General features: G+C 42.3%; 2 protein-coding genes across 3 annotated transcripts in view; one reads left to right on the top strand and one right to left on the bottom strand.

Moving 5' to 3' along the window:
- LOC132572521 (netrin-4-like) overlaps positions 1-2,233 on the top strand; it is a 97,236-nt gene extending 95,003 nt beyond the window's left edge. The window contains exon 10 of one of the 2 annotated variants that reach the window (XM_060239661.1): positions 909-2,233. In XM_060239661.1, coding sequence (XP_060095644.1) covers positions 909-1,045 — 137 coding nt within the window. In that variant the 3' untranslated portion in view covers positions 1,046-2,233. The remainder of the gene's footprint in view (positions 1-908) is intronic. The other variant, XM_060239662.1, reaches the window with a different exon arrangement.
- A 4,383-nt stretch (positions 2,234-6,616) lies between these two features.
- On the bottom strand, positions 6,617-17,914 carry CHCHD4 (coiled-coil-helix-coiled-coil-helix domain containing 4). The gene is made up of 3 exons (XM_060239660.1): positions 17,472-17,914; positions 11,275-11,373; positions 6,617-7,757 (listed from the first exon to the last, which is right to left on the bottom strand). The coding sequence occupies exons 1-3, from the start codon at positions 17,491-17,493 to the stop codon at positions 7,474-7,476; spliced, it is 405 nt and encodes a 134-aa protein (XP_060095643.1). The 5' UTR covers positions 17,494-17,914; the 3' UTR covers positions 6,617-7,473.
- Positions 17,915-19,225: the final 1,311 nt, after the last annotated feature.

Here is a 19,225-nt window from a genome sequence, read left to right as displayed (position 1 = left end):
TTAAACATCTTAGACTGGCTAGATTAAATGCAGAACATTGAGGAAGAATAAGAAGTTAAAGATGTTTGAACCTGAAATTTACTAACACAAGGAAAGCTGCAACCATGGGAATGATGTATTATAAAAGAAGACAATTTGTGTGTGTGTGAGGCATGTTTGGAAAATGTACAAGCTTGGATCAACTGGAGAGTTTCTATGGGATGGCGATTTTCCACCACCAAATCATCACTTCTTCCCCTCCCCTCCGCTGCTGCAGCTAAAAATGCCTCCGCCCCCCACCCCTGCTGTTGAGAGTACTGTCCCCCAGCAGGCAGCCACATTTCAGGGAGCATCCTGGGCTGCAGCTGGAAGGGGGGAAAGAAAGTCACATTTTGCAGCCTATGGATATGCTGCACTGGATCCAAACCAGTTAGTTCCTCCCAGAGTACCAGCTTTTCAATCAGCCCCTGTAACTGAGTCTTTAAGAATAGATACAGATGCAAGCAAGGGATATATCCATGCAGGGAAAACATTCACTAGTTTATTTCAAGAAAGGACCTAAAAGCAAACTGGGCATGCTACAGGGGTGGGGTCAACCAAAAGTATGTTATTACATATTTCTGTTCAATGGGATGCTCCTAGGAAAGTTTTTAGGATTGCACTGATAGTCCCTTTTCTCCCACATACTCTTATTTTAAACTGTCCATCCATTCATTTGAATTCACTCTTTTCTTAGTGTTTGTGCACTCTATACACCACCTCACACTGCTGAAAGTCTTCGAACACCTAGCTTGTATTGTGAAAGATTGATGCTATTTGTATTAAGGTTGCAATGGTTGTAGGACCTGAAATGTAGGCTGGGGTTTTTTGAAGGGACAAGCACTATTTAACATTTTAACACTTCTGGTTTTGTTTTTGTAAAAAAATAGGTGTAGACTACCTAATAGCTGGACAAGAAGACACAAGGACGAACAAACTCCTAGTGAACATGAACAGCCTGGTGAAGCCCTGGAAAGCTCACTGGGGGAAGCTGGTGGCAGACATGCTTCGAACTGGATGCAAATAGTCTCTCATTTCAACGTGAAAGTCATGAACTTCACACTTTAGTAATATTGCAGTGAACGGCCTAGTTAGTTCTCTTTTTGTCATTCAGTACATTCCTAGCTAAGTCGACTTTCTAAGCAGACTCACCTTTCCCTCCCCCAATATGAGGTTTAGGCAGGAATCGATCCCATGACTTCTTTCTCTCATGAATCAAAGGACAACTGCTCCACTCCCTCAGTACTTATAGAGCTGTGGCTCACCTCCATAGATATCCAATATTTTCATTTTCCATGTCCAGAAACAAAAATTACAAGCCACAATATGTGCGGACACTGCCAAGAATCAACCTAATATTACTACATAGGATTGAGCTCCATTGAGTATTCATGTCTACAGGGTCATTTCAAAATGTGGCTGAAAAGGCGCAACGGCTTCGTTGAGCTTGGAACCTGCAGTGGACTAAATGGTTGGTCTATCACAAGACTACTACTTAGTTTGCAATCCCTTTCTATTTTGTTTTCACTAAGCAATCTGTGGGCAAAATGTTTGGGTTCCAGTATGTGTGCACTCTCTTTGCTCCAGAGTTCTAATGAGAAAGTCTGTACTTTGCAAGAGAAGCATGCTAAGCAGAGACCAGGAAGGGTTCCATGATGCATTTTCCATGGTTACCATGGTGAGGGCATGAGTAGCATCTGATTCTGCAATAAGGAATCTTCATGGACTTCTCCTTTCCTCCTCACTAGCTGGTGTGAAAAGGAGCTGACTAGGATCCCAGGAATTATGTACTTGTCAGCTAAAGGGCGATTTTATGATGGTAGAGATCCATTTCTTTGCCTTCTGTGGGCTTCTGTTCTCTCCAAGCTCATTCCTTCCCACACTACATCTGATTTTAAGGCTTAGCCCACCTGCACTCACCAAGGGCTTCCTCCGAGCTTGCTTTCCTATCAACATCCGATACACGGAGCAATTTTCCGCAAGTCTGCAAAAAATTTTTGTGTACTACTTAGTTTTATTTTGTTAAGACAGAACACAGCAGCAACTCACCATTCTGTGTACATACAGGTGGGGGAAACTTCCCTAAGCATTGCAGAAAAAGCATTACAATGTAACAAATGGGATGTGCTGAACTGTTGAAGGAAGGGAAACATTTGTCACCTCTAGGGATTGCCACAGGGTTAACATGACCTTCCCTTTCCAAGATCATATCTGATTCAATTGTTATCAGTTTCTTTCATAGTATTTTCCTGTAGAGGTATTCATCACCACTTCTGTGGCTGCAGTTATTTGCTGCTGCTGCCTGTAATTCATGATTTCTGTTGTCCAGGGTCCTGAAGATCCCTTGGAGAAGCACAAACACCTTGTCCCATTGCTTTTTTTAACTTCTTCAACCTTAACAAATGAGCAGGCGTACAACACCCATATAGCTGCCCCAAGCCCTGAGTAGAGGCTAGCACTCTACTTCCTGACCAATCAGGCCCACATGAAAAATGATACTGAAGAAGAGGGAAAGAAAGAAGAGCTCCTCGGCTGTTACTTGTATCATTTTCAGTATTTCAGAGTGCAGCTATGGTTAAAAATATTTCTGTGGTCTTTCATGAAGCAAGCTTATAGCTGTATGAACAGAACATGGTCATTTACTAGAAGAGACTTGGGAGCATCTAAGTACCATCCCAGTCAAGACTTCCTGCAATTTCTTCCCTCAAGCTCTGCTCTTCCCCTGCAAAACTGTTTGCCATTTTCTTTTTAAAAATCAAAGTAATCTATGCATATTTAATATATGTGTAATATGCTCTTTTAAAAGAAAACAAAATTGGCTTTAAAGTGGTTAAAAACTGCTTTGAGTACAAGAAAGTGTTTATGATATCACAGCTATTCCAGCCAATCAAGCATTATTCCTAGCCAACTTCAGGTACAGTCCCACCCACCCACCCTCATCCAACCACCACAATCCAGATAAGTTCCAGTATGCTTGTGGTCTCTCTTTGGGTTCTGTCTGTGCTAAAGACAGTGCTAGTCTGTGCTGAAGACACTGAATGCATTTTTACAATGGCTTTAATGAAACATTTCTGGCACACTCTAAGAAATCATATGCAGCATCATGAAGCAATAAAAATCTTAGCTCTTATTTGAATGATGATGGAAGTCTGTGTCTCAGTGCAAGACACAGACTAGTATTCCAGAGCTTTGACCAAGGCACATTATAGACATCCAAACATGCTGTTATGGGGGAGTCTCCCATTCATAGACATCACATTATTTGTCTTAGAGCCTAAGAAGCTTTGAATACTGTTGAATTGTTGCCGAACAAATTAAAACATGGAAAAGAGGGGGTTAGGCTTCGTCTTCAGAGAACAGTATGTGATTTTAAAAAAAAGATTAAAAAAACCCATTTACAACAGGCCTAACTCTCTGGTACACTATTGACCTTTCCTTTCAGATGATCTGGATACTCAAAAGTACTCATTAAAGCCTTAGTCACATGGAATGCACTGTCTGTTGTAAACTCTACATGTATTATATTGCCTGAATGTAACACAACTTGCTCATGTTTTCTTCTGACCAAGAATGTTTTCAGTCCCATAAAGAGCTAGATTAGCTAAATCTTGCTGAAGCCAAGGCTGTCCATGGATATGAAGGAATTATTGGAAGTTCTACTTTTGTGGATTATACAGGTAATTGATGCTATATTTTGGATCAACAGGAGAAATGATGACACTTCCTCTATAAACAGGAACATTTGTGCTCCATAGGAAACCAGAGAAGAGCGGGGACTTGCTGGAACAAACACTATCCACTTTTGTAAATTGCTCAAAAACGATAAAGCACTACCAGTCATTTTTTGTACTCTTATTTTAAAAGTAAACTAAAATATTGATACTGTTGTTTCAAGTGCTTTTGGATTAGGAGAATGCCATATCTGCTCACACTACACAGAAAGGGAAATGGGGGAAGTACAGTAGCCCTGCAAAGACAAGATTTACAACAGGGATTACATATATTCAATATACACCCCATCTAAATAAATACCATTGATGGTTTACTACATGTTGAAAATAAAGTTCTTCATAGCAAACAATGGCTTGAACCCAGCAACATGCAAAAAGAAATATGAACCAATATAAGTTTCACTTGTCAAAGATTTTGTGCAACACCTAATGCTTCCCTTCCGATGTCCTGTAGTGCCCCAAAATTGGTTGCAAAAGACCTTGTGCAAGAGGAAATGCAAGTAGGGATATGTTTGATGGTACAGTACCTTATGTCCAGAAGTTACATCACACTGAGGAAGTTTCTTTTTGTATCCACCCCATCACTCACTGGACCAGCAATCATGTCCTAACATGTCCTAAGCAGAGTTACACCCTTCTGAGCCCATTGATCACAATTACAATTATAGTATCACACATTCAGATTCACGGCTAACTGAAGCAGCATTTAAGTTACAAAATTGTAGGGTAATTGCTTTTCTAGAGGTTCATCATGCCATAGTGCTTCTGTAATATTTGAAGGCTAGGAGCCCCATACTGGATAAACCAACAGAAAAGCAACTCCATACAACTGCTGTAACATATGATGATGCCCATTAGTACCCAAATTGTACAAATATTGTTATATATAATAAACCCTCATTATAAAAGCAAGACAAAAAGAGGGGATTACAATCACACAAAGGAAGAGAAAACCCCAAGTATCACATCACACAAGCAGCCACATTTTCAAGAGGTGCTTCGTACAGTAAGTTGTCCTCAATAGCCTACAAGTAGTGTTTCAGGTAAAACCTATTCTTAAAAGTGATCTGTGTTTTTGATAGTCAAGACTCCATCCACATGGGTCACCTGCTTAGGCACCAATGTTCACTACTTCAGCTCTTTAGATACCTGTTTTGTTGACCACTCTGTTCATAGACTGGGAAGCCTTCTCACATTGTTAGGTAAGAATATGCTCTTAAAATGGCTGCCATCCATCTCAAGAGTGAACTGCTAACAGACAGCTGGTGAGCTACACATGGATAATGAAAAACTAAGATATCAGATGGCACTTGAAAAAAGTACCTGGAAGAAGGAAAACATGAGGCTTACCTACAACCATATATTATAGCTTCATGTTATTGTGTAAGCCACCCGAAGAGATGAGTGCTGACACATTACTGACAGCTGAAGTTCATTTGTACCACTGTAAAAACACATTTATTTTAAGGGATACCAGTTGAGCACCAAGGTAAAGTGTTTGTCAGAAACAACAGGTATTGATTCAGCTTGACTTCAGAGCATGCTAGAATCAAGTGTCAAATACAAAAAATAAATCAACCCAAACCCAACATACTAGTTTTTAAATGTCATACTAGTTTTAAAAGTCTCCCAGGACTGACTAGTTTTCCAAAATGTCATGCCCCACCTCCCAAAAAAACCCTAGAAAATATTAAGATTAACCAAGTCCTCCAGCTGCTGTGGGTTTAGGCACTTCTATGTGTTATTACATAACTGGGAGCATAACAAGCCCCTGTGTTTGATTTCTAGCAATCAGCAGGTAGGGTTTCAATTTTCAAATCGGGTTAACTCCAACTATGGATTGTTGTTAAATTTTGATTGCAGCTAAGGTTAAGAACAGAGACAAAAAACATGGGCCTGTAAAACTGGATGTCAATGCCACAGACCCTCTCTGGATGACCTTGAACCATGCTGTATCTCGGCCATCACTTCTGGTAAAACAAGAACGATTACTTCATGTCAAAGTTTGTAACACACTTCACACATTGAAAATGCTGAGTAGCACTGTAAACAGTGCTGGAGAGTTAGCAACTGTTTACTCTTTTTCTTAAAAAGAACTCAATAGAGCAACACTTGACTAATTCACAAGGCACAGTTCAGTGATACAGTTTCTACAAACTGACCTAAGAGCACCTATAGTACAAGAATGTACCAATCGACAATGTTTCTAGAATGGTGCAGATGGCAGCCCCATAATTTCCTATATGGCAAAAAGAAAAGGGTTTGCAAAAGCAGAAACAACAAGGCACATCTGGTTGCAGGGACTAACTAATGGACTGGATGTAGTTCAGGGGTCCTCAGTGTGGCACCCACCAACACCTTTTCTGCTGCCTGCAAAGTATTTTTAGGAAGTTGGTGGATTCGAGTAGAGCATTCACCCAGCAAGGCTTCTTATTGACTGTGCAGATTTTTTTAATTATGTTTTAGTGGCAGCAGCAGCCAGCAAAGGACAAGGATCTACATATGCTACTGAAGTTAAGCTATGGCAGTAATTTTGTGGCTGGCTCCGCCTTCTACAGCAGCCATTTTGCTGCTGCATCCACCATGCCATGCCAGAATTCCAAATACGCTGCAAGCTCAAAAAGGTTAAGAACTCCTGAAGTAGTCAATTATCTCATCCCAAACTCCAGGCACACACATTAATCTAGGCACAAGTTTAGGAAGGGTAAAAGAAGCTATTTTGCAATGAGCTGGCCAATGGGGACTGCCATTTTTTCTCAGGTCAACAGCACAGTGTGTGTGTGTATTTTTAGCTGAATAAGAAATTTCACTACAATATCCTTTCATACTACACAGGCCATTCATCATCAATAAGAGGACAAAAAGAATTCTGTGCAAGGTAGAAACAGTCTACTTTTTTAATGTGTACTCAGTCACAGTATTTACTCAGAGGCTGTTACTCCAGGTAACATTATAGTTTTCCTATCAAGGGTGTATATTTTTATCAGTCTGGATGGGACAGACAAAGGAATCCCGCAAACCAGGAACATTAGGGAACCCAGTGGTCAACATTTTCTTGTCAATTCAGTCACATCAAGAGCTGATCAACACAGATTGTTAAAAAAAAAAAAAGCAAAAATCTGACTCCCATCCCAATAATAACTTTCGTTTACTAGAAATCAGTCGTTTATGCAAACTGCACATGGCACTGAAGCAGAGATTGTTCAAGTGAAAACATCAACCATGCTCAACAGCATATGCCTCTGATCATCCTAAGCATTTTATGCCATTTTTAGTACAGAATACACCCCAAACAATTAATTGCTGAAATTTAATGAAATCAAACACTGACCCAATATCCTTAGCAACTGATTCTCTTCCCCTTTCCCTCATTTACTGTAGGAGGTCTCTACTGATCTTTACAAGAAAAGCTGCAAGATGAGCATGATGAATAGAAAATAACGGGACTCAATCTTTGTTCTGTTAAATTAGTGGTTTCACTATGCATAGGCATACTTAACCCCTCTACAGCATTCACTCAGTAGACCATTGGACTGACTTTGTCCTCCACTTCAGTGAATAATTTCACAATACAGTGTACAGAACAGAGCTGAAGGGCATTCCTTGAAGAATCATGAGGCAAGTGGGTGAGAAAGGAAGAGTGAAGGGGAAGAAAAGGTGATTTGCATAAGTTCATGTGTCCTTTTGAAAATGGAAGGGAGACCATAGCCTCCGTGCAGCTTCATTAGCTAGTTCCCTCCTGCACTTTGGCTATAGGAGTAGTTTCTAAATCTTTGTTCTGCTTTTCTCCATCTTCATCATCTTCCTCTTGAGGATAGAGATCAGGATACTTCTGCATGCATTCCTGCATTGCACGAAACTGGTCCACACAATCCGACCCCTTTATGTCTTCCTTGCTATAATGGAAGCAGGAAAAAGCTGACTTGAATTGTTCCCCACAAGGGCCACTAGCCATTCCACCCAAACAAGGACAATTCCAGTTGATATCTCCATTGGGCAATATCAAACCTAAGGAGAGAAAAAGAAAATTAACGCCAGATAACAGGGATGTTAAGAGTGTTTAAATATATTTGTTCCATCTGCCCAAATGAACTAACTTCCTGCAAGTTTTCATTTATTTATTTTATTCAATTTTTAGCCCGCCCTTTCCGAAGGACAAGCTCAGGGCGGGTTCACCATGATTCAGGACCAGGTCAACACACTTAAATCTTACACTGAACTATCTACTCACTGAAAAACCATTCTAATCAATTCTGTGTTTCAAAGCGACCTCTGTCAATCAGATGCTGCTTGTACTTCTCCCTGACATTACTGGCAAGTCAGCCTGGTGCTGACCAAAGCACATGGCAAACAGGAGCTAAGACATGGAAACAAACCAGTAGGCAAATCTGAAACGGAAAAGTATGAAACAGATGAGAAGAGACCTTTGTGCAGACCAGTGGGAATATCATCTTGCTTTACAAAATGAAACACTAGACGCTAACAAGGAAGAAGGAACAGCAGTCTGACATTTTAAGACATTAACACTATTGTTAAAATTTTCAAAGTGCATCTCAGCAGAAATTTCCTTAAACAAGGCTCGATCGCAGTGTGGTTGCATAGTTCCCTGGGGGCAGTTCATCAAGCATGATTGCCAGTGCCCAATATGAACATCAGTGGGCCCACAGTTAATGGTAGATTGGACCTTTTGTGGAGGTTCTCATCAAGAAGACAATCCAATTAAAACAGGTTATCTGTGTGCTTCTTGAAAACATGGTCCCCCAAGGGGGAAAAACAGATTAAACTAAGTCACACTGAAGGTTTTTGATTCTGATAAAAGGCCACTGTTAAAATTCAAAAGCTTGACACCGCTTACGCCAAGACTTTTTCATATGTTAGACATGGCACAATTAATTCTGATGAACAAGAGAAATTAAACACTTATGATTATATTATATTGGGTCAGGTTACCAGATTATGTTTAAATCACCCCCATGTTTAAGCAAAGGAGCCCCGTGGTGCAGAGTGTTAAGCTTCAGTACTGCAGTCCAAGCTCTGCTCACAACCTGAGTTCGATCCTGGCGGAAGTCGGCTCAAGGTTGACTCAGCCTTCCATCCTTCTAAGGTCAGTAAAATGAGTACTCAGATTGCTGGGGGTAAAGTGTAGATAACTGAGGAAGGCAATGGCGAACTACCTCGTAAAATGTCTGCCATGAAAATGTTGTGATGCAACATCACCCCAGAGTCAGAAACGACTGGTGCTTGCACAGGGGACTACCTTTACCTATACCATGTTTAAGCAACTCAGATGCACACCTACTTGCCATAAAGAAATGAGCATGCAAAAATTAACTATGTCTAATAGCAAAGTGCAAGCAGGCTTTTTACTGCTTGCAGCTAGGGAAGCTTTTGTAAACTGGAAGACTGCAGCTGATATACCCTGGAGAAGACATCATAAAGGCAGGAGTGCTGGGATGATAAAAATTGTGGACTTGGTTGCAAAAATGAAGAATACAGCTGTTGCTAAGAAGTGATCTTCTATGTTATTTTTGGCAGTAACTGGAAGTTTCAGAGAACCCTATGCTGCTTGCAAAATAAGGGATATGCATAATGCTCCATAAACCTCTGATACAGCACCCTGACTATGGAAGAACAAGGAGGATTGCTGGTTTCCATTGCCTGGCTCTTACAGTAATTGACTGCCACTGATTAAATCCATTCTCAAAAGACATATTTTAAATAGGATCAAATGCTGAAGGCAAGTGCAAACTTCAAATACAGCTGCCCAAGTGTGTGAATGCTGCCCCCTAGAGTTGAAAACCAAATGCAGATTTCAAACATTTTTGCAATAAAGACAAGCCATCATCCAAATTAAAACTACTAGTTCAAACTGGATTACAGGAAGAATGTACTGCTAAACACTGAGGGAAACACCCCACAAAAATAATCTTATAGAGAATATAGTTGCACATAATAAGTTTGGCCCCAGACGTTGTCCAGGAGACCCATTGGTGGTGGGAGCCTACTAATTCCAGTTTCCCCAACAAACACACCACCACAGAATTCCCCTGTGCTGCAGAGGCTAGAAGAATGACTTGGCTCCAGTCAGCCACCTTCAACCACCACCACACACAACAACTGCAAGCTGATTTCCTAATTAACGTCATAGAGCAACACCTGCTCAGGAAGGGCTCATGGGATAGTTAGAAAAACTCAGTTTTAGAATTTGTGTTCCCCTCCCCTTTTTAGTATAAAATTTTAAATATTGTATAAACTACAAGGAGCAGCAGGGATGTAGTGGGATTTACACTAAGCAAAACAACTACTGATCATTGCTTAGCTTATGTTTGACAGGCTGAGCACATTATACTAACATGACAAAAGGACATCAAAATTTCTAGAAGACTGACAAGATTCATTGATTCTACTTTGCTTATTGATTTTACTAAGAGCACAACACCAACACATTATCCTTGTATGACCATGTCACGCCCCTGATGGCCCCCTTCACGCCCTGCCGTGGCCGCTGCTCTCCTGGTGCCCTGGCTTGGGCCTGGGCCCGTTTAGACTTCCCAGAGGTCTCAGAATGCGGGAGGACAGAGCTGGGTTACTTCACCCCTCTGTGCTCTTGTCCTCCCCGGCTGTGCTTGGGCTCCTCCCTCTCTCTCGTTTGGCAGCCTTCTGGTTACAGCAGCCTGCTTCCTCTCTGACCTCTCAGCCTCTGGCCTTTTATGCTGTCCCCAGCCCCCTCCCCAGATAACTCTGCCCTCCCTTATAAGTGAGGATGCTGTGGGCGGACTTCCTGGGGTGTGTGCTTCGTGGGATGGCCGAGGGGGCTGTGATGCTGGCGTTGCATCTGAGCATGATGACACCAGCTGCCGTGGTTCGAAGTTCCTGGGCTTCTAGACCTCTCCGTGGGGTGCCGTTCCCTCCTCCCTTGCTCTGTGGCTCGGCCACTGCTCCCGAGCCGGGGCACGTCGGCTCCGTGCGTTGGCAGCCTCGGCGGCAGGACAGGCTGCACCGGGTGGCCGGGAGGTATCTCGGGGCCCCGGGGGGTGCATGAGGGGCTCTCGTTGGAGTCCTGTCGCAGCTGGGATGGGACACACCTAAAATCTGCATTCCTTGGGAGGGGGGGAGGTTATCCTCTGCAAACAAAATTTTGCAGTCAGTGAACACAAGTAAGCTGTTAGAAATAGCCTGTCACCCAATCACAGATTGATGCACTGGTCAATTTTGCATATGTTTACCAGATTTCAGAAAGTAAGGCCTATCCAAGCAACCAGATTGGTCAAATAAGTGGCAGAGAAGAGACAAAAGGGCTTGTGCCATCTGTGAGTTTTGAAGGTTGATCTATGTCACCAGCTTCACTAGGCTCATTTCTTTTGATCAGATCATAGGAGTACATAACCAACATACTAATAAATTCAAATAAAAACAAAAATCTTATATGTAGCTTCCATCCCAAATCCTTGACTTCAACAATGCAGGAAACCAAATATGCATTGAGACATCTTCTTTAAGTCTGCCAGTCTCAAATATTACTGACCTTGTTCCTCATAAGGGTCATTGGGATCATCTGCCACCAGTTCAGCATTGCTTGGTGTCTCATGATCCTCTTTGGTCACAAATATAATCCTGTCCTTTCCTAAAATATAAAAAAAGAGAGAGAAAAGTTCAGAGGAGTATTTGGTCTAGATAAAAAAAGGCTGTTCAAAGCCGTTGCCCAGCTCAAGCCTTTGAACTTATTCAGGGCTTGAAAGGAATGCATCTGTTTTTGGATGGAGATGTTCAATCACAGCCTGGGCATAACGTTTGGTTAGCATGAACTCAAAAAGTCTCCAGAAATTAAAGACAAATGTTCTCTTTTCCAAACCTTTGATCAAGAACTGCGAGGAAAGACAGAGAAGCAGACTGTGTTTATTCTGAAGAAAGCGATGATTGAGGCTAGGCAGATTACTGCCCACAAATGCATGAAAAGATGGTATGAAGGTGTCAAGAGATCAATTAATCTCATTAGTCGACAAAAACAGGAAAAAATAGTAATGAGTAAAGATGGCAACAAGGTAATTGAACTTCTATTGTGACTCAATTTGCTTTGATTTTGCAGTGAGGAGTCACAGCATGTCAAAGATAGTCACATGAAATAGCTGCCCTGGGATGACCTTGCAAATGAGACTGTCCCAGAAAAAATTCTACAGTCAACCCCCGGGACACTGAAAAGATGCATCAGCATTTTGAAGGAAGGTTTCCCCAGAAGCACTGCCTAACCCAAAATAATCCACACAGGCCACAAGAAGCTGAACTCTAAGCAGCCTCCACATTTTCATCTCAATCACTTCATAGGAGTTGTGCCACAAAATTGATTCACTTTATTTTGATCTTATCTCCTCCCCACTCCAAGAGAGCTGATTTCAGAGAAAGAAATGCCTAAAAGAAAAACAAGGTGATACAGCTTTCTTGAAATTAACCAAGCTTGTATAGCCTTGCATACAAATGATATTCAGGATCACTTTTATCAATTCATTTAAGCTACCAACAAACTTACAGTTTTACATATTTAAAAATACCTAAAAGTCCATTTTTCTCAGAGAAGGGGACCCAAAATTGGCAAAGCTTCAGCACAATGCTTTGTTTCCTTCAAGCTATCCCAAGGAAGCAGAGTGAACAACAAGAAAGCTAAAAACACCAGTAAGAACATTGCAAAGGCCTGTTCCCAGCGCAATGGAGATCACATAACATATGGGGAATAGGAACCAGAAAGTCTCCAGTTCAAATCTCCTCTCAAGCAAGAATAACTACAGTAACATTAGCTCTTATTTGCAATATAAGTATAATGTTCGCTCATATATAGAGCAGTGGCACCCAACCTTTTTGACACCAGTGACTGGCTCCAGGGTCAGCCTACCCACCACGGCCGGCAGGGTGGGGGCAACAAATTCTGCCTCCCCCCCCCCGCAAGGAGCAGTGAAGCTCTTTAAAGACTGCCCCCCCCCCGTCGATCAGCACTTCACCGCCCCTTCCCAGGCCCTAAAACTAAGGAGGAGGTACTGCGGTGGGGGGGGCTAACAGGCTGCGGACTGGTACCGGTCCATGGCCCGGGGGTTTGGGACCCCTGTTATAGAGCCTTTTCTAAGGCCTGAGGCAGTCAAGTAAAGCATTTTGCTAATATATAAATGTGCTTATTATAAGTGTATGGAAAATATAATCTACAAGTGCTGCAAGACTGAAATACATATGGTAAACTTTTCTAATATTTGTGTCTGTAACATCTACAACAAAAAAAGAACAGACTCTGTCTATTCATCTATATTTTTATTCTGCCTTCCCTCCAAGGTCACAGTGGTGTACATGGTTCTTTCCTCCCGATACATTTTGCCCTCACAACCATCTTGTGAGGTAGGTTAGGCCAAGATAGAGAAGGTCATTGGTCCTAGGACAGCTGATCAACTTCATGGTGGCAAGTGGCGGCGGGGGGGGGGGGAGCTAGTGATTCTCTGAGTCTCTGAGATTCAAGTTCAACACTCTAGCCATTACACCACACTGAGTCTCATGATCCTGTTACTACTAACTAGCTCTACCATTGCTAATTTATAGAACAGGCTTTTGAAATTAAAGGATATAATCTGTTTCAGCCCTGATCTGGATAGCCCAGGCTAGCCCAATCTCATCAGATCAAAGAAACTAAGCAGGGTCAGCCCTGGCTAGCATTTGGGTGGGAGACCTCCAAAGAATACCAGGGTCATGACACAGAGGAGGCAATGGCAAACCACTTCTGAACATCTGTGGCCTTGAAAACCTAACGCAGGGGTGTCAAACTCATTTGTTAAGAGGGCCAGATCTGACAGAAATAGGACTTTGTGGGGCTGAGCTGTGCATGTCCTAAAATGTAATGCCAGATAGAGGAGATATAGACTTTATAAGGACACAGGCAAACACAATTAAAAATATTATTTTTAACTTAAAATACAATCATGCTTAAAACTCTTGCAATAATTTGTTTAAAATGGAAAGGTAGGGGAATAGTGGGATTTCACAATGCAATTTTAAAAATAAAACATCAAGGAAAAGCACAAGGATCACACAGCAGAAAAAAATGCTCTCAGTTTGGGAAAACATGAAATGGCAGGGCATTGCAAGCTTTCCCCCTCCCTTCTACTCAGATTAGCAATGGCTCTCCTGTGTAATATCCCACTTTGGCTGTGGGTTTCCAAGTTAGAGGACTCCCCAGGCACTAGTTCTTACTCCACTGAGAAGAGACAAAACTGACTCAGAGCGTGATTTGCAAGCACACAACTCCAGGAAGCTTCAGCTGGCCATAGGAACACAGGGAAGTTAAACCTCTCCATTGAAACAAAGTTGCAATGAAAACATGGAGTGGATTTCTCATTCTGGTCTGGTCTGCCAATGGGCTGGAATGGAAAATCCATTCCACATTTTCTTTGCCACTTTGCTTCTGCTTTAGCCTCTGCAAAGAGAAGGCAGAAGGAGTTGGGAATGTCATCGGCAGCATTGGAACTTCGCAGGGTGAGGACAGGAGGCGGGAGGAGAGAGAAGAGAGCCCCACGGGCCTGATTGAAGTCCTCAGGGGGCAGGTTTGGCCTGCTGGCCACACGTTTGACACCCATGTCCTAAGGGGTTGCCATAAGTCAGCTGTGACTTGATTGGCACTTTCCACCGCCAATCAATTTCAAACAGCATAAGAAGGGGCACTACCTGTTCTGCCAAAAGCATTTTTGTTAGAGCACATCTGTATAGATCACAGGACATTACATCAAAAGATCAGGCATTACATTTCTGTTATCTGAAGCTTACAACTTTTTTCTTTTGCCTTGTAAATAAAAACAGAAGTAAACTTTTAACGGTTTTAAAATTTGATAAGGCCTTCAGGGGACAAAAAGAACCACTAGCGGTGGGGGCAACATCCTGCTAGCAAGATGTCCATCATTGTTCTATGGTACTGTGAATGCAATTCACCAAACTGTTATTGATTACATACGCTCAAGGAAAGGAAACAAATCCATTGTTAATGCCAGGAATTCTCAGCTTTCAAATTAATTGACCCATCAATTCTCCCTGAAAATATAACCACAGCTGAAGCAAATTCAGGCAATTCTGGCCAAAGGTCCTATCAATAAACTTTGAGTGTGTGTGAAAGCAGGTATATTCTTGATGCAGTAATTTTAACAGTAAAATAATAATCTATATATCTAATAGTAACGTATGGCCTTCTTCAGTAAATATATAAATTTGTGGATCATGGCTACACCACCATGAAACAGATTTTCCTGAAACTTGGGGGTCCCCCAGATTAGCAGAAAAAAATTGAAATCTTAAAAAAAAAAATACACTGAGGTGTTTAAATTCCCCCCAAAATGCCCAGAAAACACATTTACCTTTATTCTTCAGCTGGCAGTGGGAGACTCTGGAAGCCACTCTGGGTCTGGCTACAGTGGAAGCTGAGAGGTACTCTGGACCCAGCTCCCAGACACCACTGCAGCCAGGTTCAAAGATCAATGGTGGGGCCTGGAGCTATGCTGGCCTTGGCAATGGAGGGGAGATGGGATTTCCCCCCTTTGTTAAATTATATTTGCTGGTTTAAAAATAAATGCTGTCTTGCTTGTAAAAGTCTATGCCACAAATGGCCAACCCCACCCCTCCCCCAAAAAAGCATTAACTTAAGCCTTTAACAGTGCAATCCTAAACAGAGCTGCAGTATTCTAAGTACACAGGCTTTGAAGAGTGCAACAGAGCTGTATTTTAAGTTACTTGGATTACATTATAGTTCATTGCTTTCACTTAAAACTGCTTTACAGAAAGCCCTACCATTTTATCACTGGGACATAGTTACTATTTGTGCTTACCTATTGTTACAGACTTTGTTCTCAAAAGCACCTTAAGCATCATTGTTAAATTATTAGCTTGCAATTCATGCTTCCACATGAGGGAGAATACCATTTGATCAATTAAGCATTACCCCAGGATCCATTAACCACTGCACAGCTTGATAGCTATTGTTAATAAATGCCCACCAGTTTGTTCAGTTTATTTTGTGAGGGTGGAGAAGAGGAAGGACTGAAGTAGTCTCCACTCCAGAATGACATCAATTGATAAAGAGCCCAGCATCTTATTGCCACATTAGATAAGTCATAAAAAACAAAGTATATCCAAACAACACACCAAGAATTATTAGTAGTGAGAACTGTTTCTGCTTGGCTTCAAGTCTTCTTGCTAGTAATTTCTGTTTTATGGGAAGGTCTTCCCAAGGACATGAGAAAGGCACATGAGAAAGGTCCATTACTGCAAAGAACTCTCAAAAGCAAAGCTTTTCAGACATGCTTTGGTCCACTCACAAAAGGACATTGCCTAATATAACGTGTGAAGCTTTCCCCCCCCTTTTGATTCACACTTATACTTCTGTGGACTCAGACTTCAGCCGCCTTTAATACAATATACTTTAAATAAACAAATAATAAATTAGCAATGGAACATAGTTCAAACCTAAGTTAGGCATCCAGGGTAGGTGAGAGACTGCCCACTCTAACTGCCATGTAAAGTCTGAGTTCAGTGGCACCTTTAAGGCCAACAAAATTTTATTCAAGTATGACCTTTTGTGTGCATACACACTTCTGTGCCTTGAATAAAACTTTGTTGTCTTAAAGGTGCCACTGGACTCTGTGTTGTATTGCTTCAGACTGACATAACTACCCACCTGAATCTATGTCATATAGTATGTGATGCCATCATAATCCCAATCTATTTTATAGCAGAAATAAAATGTAGTAATAGTACAGTACAATGCACTATCCCTCTAATGCCCTTAGAACAGAATTGTAGTATATGCAGGGCTCTAATGACTTAGCTTAAGGGAATCAGAAGCCAAGAGAAAGAATTATAAAACCCAACCACCACTGGAAAATCCCACTGGAAAAACCCAACCACCACCCTTTGCCTAAGTTTTGGTGCGTTCAAGAAATGCTGTAATAATTTCTAAAATTCAAATTAGCTTTTGACAACCAGGTGTGGACCACTATTTTTTAAAAATGCCCAATTCATTTAGCAGATTTTCTTGGTTATATATTTCAAGGACAAAAGAATGCATGTTATATTACCTTCTTGGAAAAAAACAGAGGAAATATGGTTGGTCAGGTACATAAGAGAAGTAGCTCTCCTGTTTTACAAGCAGGTAATATAATGAGTCATTTAACTACTAAATAAGTAGAAGGTCGATGCCAACCACTAGTATTTTTTAAAAAACTAAATTATTATTGACTTCATTTTATTATTTTCACCCCTCTAAAACAGAGTTGAGCCGAAGACAGTGATTTGTGAGATTAACATGGCTTGTGACCTATCCCCACCTTTGGAATGGAACAAAATGGAACTACATGGCATTCTATTCATTTCATTTCCAGGGACGGTATAAACGGATCAAGGTTTCCTTTTCTCAGAAACAGGTGAACAAAGACGGGAGAGATGTTTTATTTCGGAAAAAAAAAAAAAAAGCCACACGTCTGGGCCTGAAATCTCAGGTGCCGCCCCCTGCCCCACTTCAGATCAGACGGCTCTGCAGCCTCAACGCTGCCATATTCTCTCCGCGATCCCTTTCAGGCAGCACCTATATCCCCAAACGCTCTGAGGCTGGTAGGCTCCCAAGAGCCTCTCTCAGACGGCCTCGGGCGCAGCAGCCTCCACTTGCAGCGAGACCGAGAGAGCTCTCCCGCCCTTCTGCACGTGCCCCGGTACCTTCTTGCCTGCAGTAGGACATTGCTGGGCGACCTCAGAGCGCGTTGCTCCCTCCACGACGCGGAGCGGCCCGCCCAACCACCCGTCTGCTCTTCGCCACTCAGGAACTGGCGCCAGAATCTAGCGCACGCTTTCGGCTTGCAGGCGCCCTCACGGCGACCTCTCACCCTAACGGCGTGGGAAGGACCACAAGGAAACCCCTCGACGCCGCCTGATCGCTTTCGCTCCGTTTCAGGCACGTAGCGACACGGCGCCCCAGACAGCACAGCGGTCACTTCCGAAATAATCACGGCGACTTCGAAAAAGCAACGATTAAAACGGGACGCCTTAAGCCGTTATTCACGAGAGAACTACATATCCTACTGTGCTTTGCGTGCAGCGGCGTGTTCTCCCAACATGCTTTTGTGACAGAAGAATAACTGCGCTCCGCTTTTGACGTAAAACAATGACACTCCCAGCAATGCTTTGCGAAGGGCCCCGTTAGCCACCCTATTTGCAGACTACATTTCCCAGTATGCTCCAAAGAGGCTCTCCTGCAAAAGAGAGGGGGTGGAGCCTTGTGCTTGGCGGCGGTGGGGGCGGGGCCTGGGAGTGACGGCTTAACCCCTTCTGGGTGGGGACGTTTGGCAAAAGGTTTCATTCTGTAACATCTGTTATAGCCACCCGTTTCTTTCTGGTAGAAGAAACCGCATCTCAGCATTTGTAAGCTCCGAAACTCACGATGTCCCGAAACGTAAGTGTGTGTTTCTTTTCCAGTGAGTGAGGAGTTCTGCAGCACTGCAGAGTTCTTATAGCAGCGTATGAAAGTTTGTGCTAGAATGAAGATTTGTTCGATTTCATGATGCCACAGGCGGCATATTTTCGCAACGACAAACTAGCGACGCTGCTACTCTGGAATTCTTTCCTTAAAAGCAGCCTTTCTCTCCTCCTCCCCCTGTAGTCCCTTTAGGCGAGGGGAGAAACAGTGGCACTGTTGCTGTGGCATGCGAAGCCTATGCACACGGGCTTAATTTGTGCTAGTGCGGTGGTGTAGTAGTGAACTAGGACCGATGAGACTTGGTGAAAATGTTTGGTCAGTTGGGTAAAAAAAGTATGTAGCTAAAAGATGCATAGTAGTATTGGGCTCTTTGGGACTAGTTAGTTTATAAGTCCAAACATCTTGGGAGCAGCAGCCCACTGTCTTCGATATGTGAGCATAAACTGAGAAGATGGCAAGCACCACCCTGTATTAGAGATGAATCTTTCCAAGTTGGTTCACTTTATGTCTGTAGCAAACTGTTGCCTTGGGAAGATTGTATACCACGAACTAATGTGTATGACTGTTTGCTTCTTTGTTGTAGCTAGCACACTGTTCCCTTTGCAAACAACACGTTTGCCTGTGTTTTGTTTCAGGATGTTTTTATATATGAGGTGTAAAAGTTGCTTTCTTCCCATGGAGCACAGTGCATAAGTGTGGCCTACATACTATTCAGTATGAAAGGACTGGGCTTCCACTTTCTCTCCTGTATTAACAGTACTTAACATCTGTGTCAAAACAAATGGTGTGAGAAGAAGCCTAATTGCAGTTCAAGTGATGGTTGTGGAAATAGCTTTACCATGCTTTTTTTCTTGAGACCATGTACAGTGATAACAATAGTTAACATCCCAAATAACATCTGCCTGGGAAGCAGAACAATTTGGGGTGGAGAGGCCTCTGTCTATACGAATTTGGCAGAAAAAGCCAGACTGAAATGCCAGTAGTAGTACATTCACAG

Source organism: Heteronotia binoei, chromosome 5, assembly GCF_032191835.1.
Source record: "Heteronotia binoei isolate CCM8104 ecotype False Entrance Well chromosome 5, APGP_CSIRO_Hbin_v1, whole genome shotgun sequence".
In the NCBI taxonomy this organism is placed as follows: domain Eukaryota; kingdom Metazoa; phylum Chordata; class Lepidosauria; order Squamata; family Gekkonidae; genus Heteronotia; species Heteronotia binoei.
Note: the sequence above shows the minus strand (reverse complement) of the source record. Positions and strands in the feature narration are given on the sequence as shown.

Excerpts from the sequence above, each read along its gene's own strand:
- CHCHD4 (XM_060239660.1), bottom strand. The coding sequence starts at position 17,493 with ATGTCCTACTGCAGGCAAGAAG. Across the intron at positions 11,374-17,471 it reads GTCCTACTGCAGGCAAGAAG|GAAAGGACAGGATTATATTT; the intron begins GTACCGGGGCAC and ends TTTATATTTTAG. Across the intron at positions 7,758-11,274 it reads TGACCCTTATGAGGAACAAG|GTTTGATATTGCCCAATGGA; the intron begins GTCAGTAATATT and ends TTCTCTCCTTAG.